Source organism: Mandrillus leucophaeus, unplaced genomic scaffold (assembly GCF_000951045.1).
Source record: "Mandrillus leucophaeus isolate KB7577 unplaced genomic scaffold, Mleu.le_1.0 Scaffold423, whole genome shotgun sequence".
Taxonomy (NCBI): Eukaryota; Metazoa; Chordata; class Mammalia; order Primates; family Cercopithecidae; genus Mandrillus; species Mandrillus leucophaeus.
In genome coordinates, this window is record NW_012104510.1 from 588821 (window position 1) to 589378 (window position 558).

Sequence of the window (558 nt, forward strand, 5' to 3'; positions counted from 1 at the left end):
CCCCGACCCCAACCCTGACCCTGACCCCAACCCTGACCCCAAACCTGTCCCTGATCCCGACCTCAACCCTGATCCTGACCCCAAACCAGACCCCAACCCTGACCCCCACCTGACCCTGCCTCCAACCCTGACCCCAACCTCAGTTCTGACTCTGACCCTGACCTGACCCCAACCTCAGTTCTGACTCTGACCCTGACCTGACCCCAACCATAACCCTGACCCCAACCTTGGTCCTGACCCCAACCCCGACCCTGATTCTGACCATGACCCTGACCTCGATCTTAATCCTGACCCCAACCCTGACCCTGGTCCTGCCCCCGACTCTGACCTGGACCCCTGCTGCCCAGTCCAAGGCACTGCGGGAGCGCTGGCTGCTGGAGGGGACGCCGTCCTCGGCCTCGGAGGGGGACGAGGACCTGAGGAGGCAGATGCAGGAGGATGAGCAGAAGACACGGCTGCTGGAGGACTCGGTGTCCAGGTGAGGGCCACAGCGTGGGTGCGACCGGGCTGGGCGGGGCCTCGGGGGCTGCCGGAGGACTCGGTGTCCAGGTGAGGGCC

At 65.8% G+C, this 558-nt stretch overlaps 1 protein-coding gene across 1 annotated transcript in view; it reads left to right on the plus strand.

Moving 5' to 3' along the window:
* The first annotated feature begins 345 nt into the window (after positions 1-345).
* Positions 346-558, plus strand: part of PALM (paralemmin) — a 48793-nt gene continuing 48580 nt past the window's right edge. Inside the window, exon 1 of the mRNA XM_011993057.1 lies at positions 346-478. Coding sequence (XP_011848447.1) covers positions 429-478 — 50 coding nt within the window. The 5' untranslated portion in view covers positions 346-428. The remainder of the gene's footprint in view (positions 479-558) is intronic.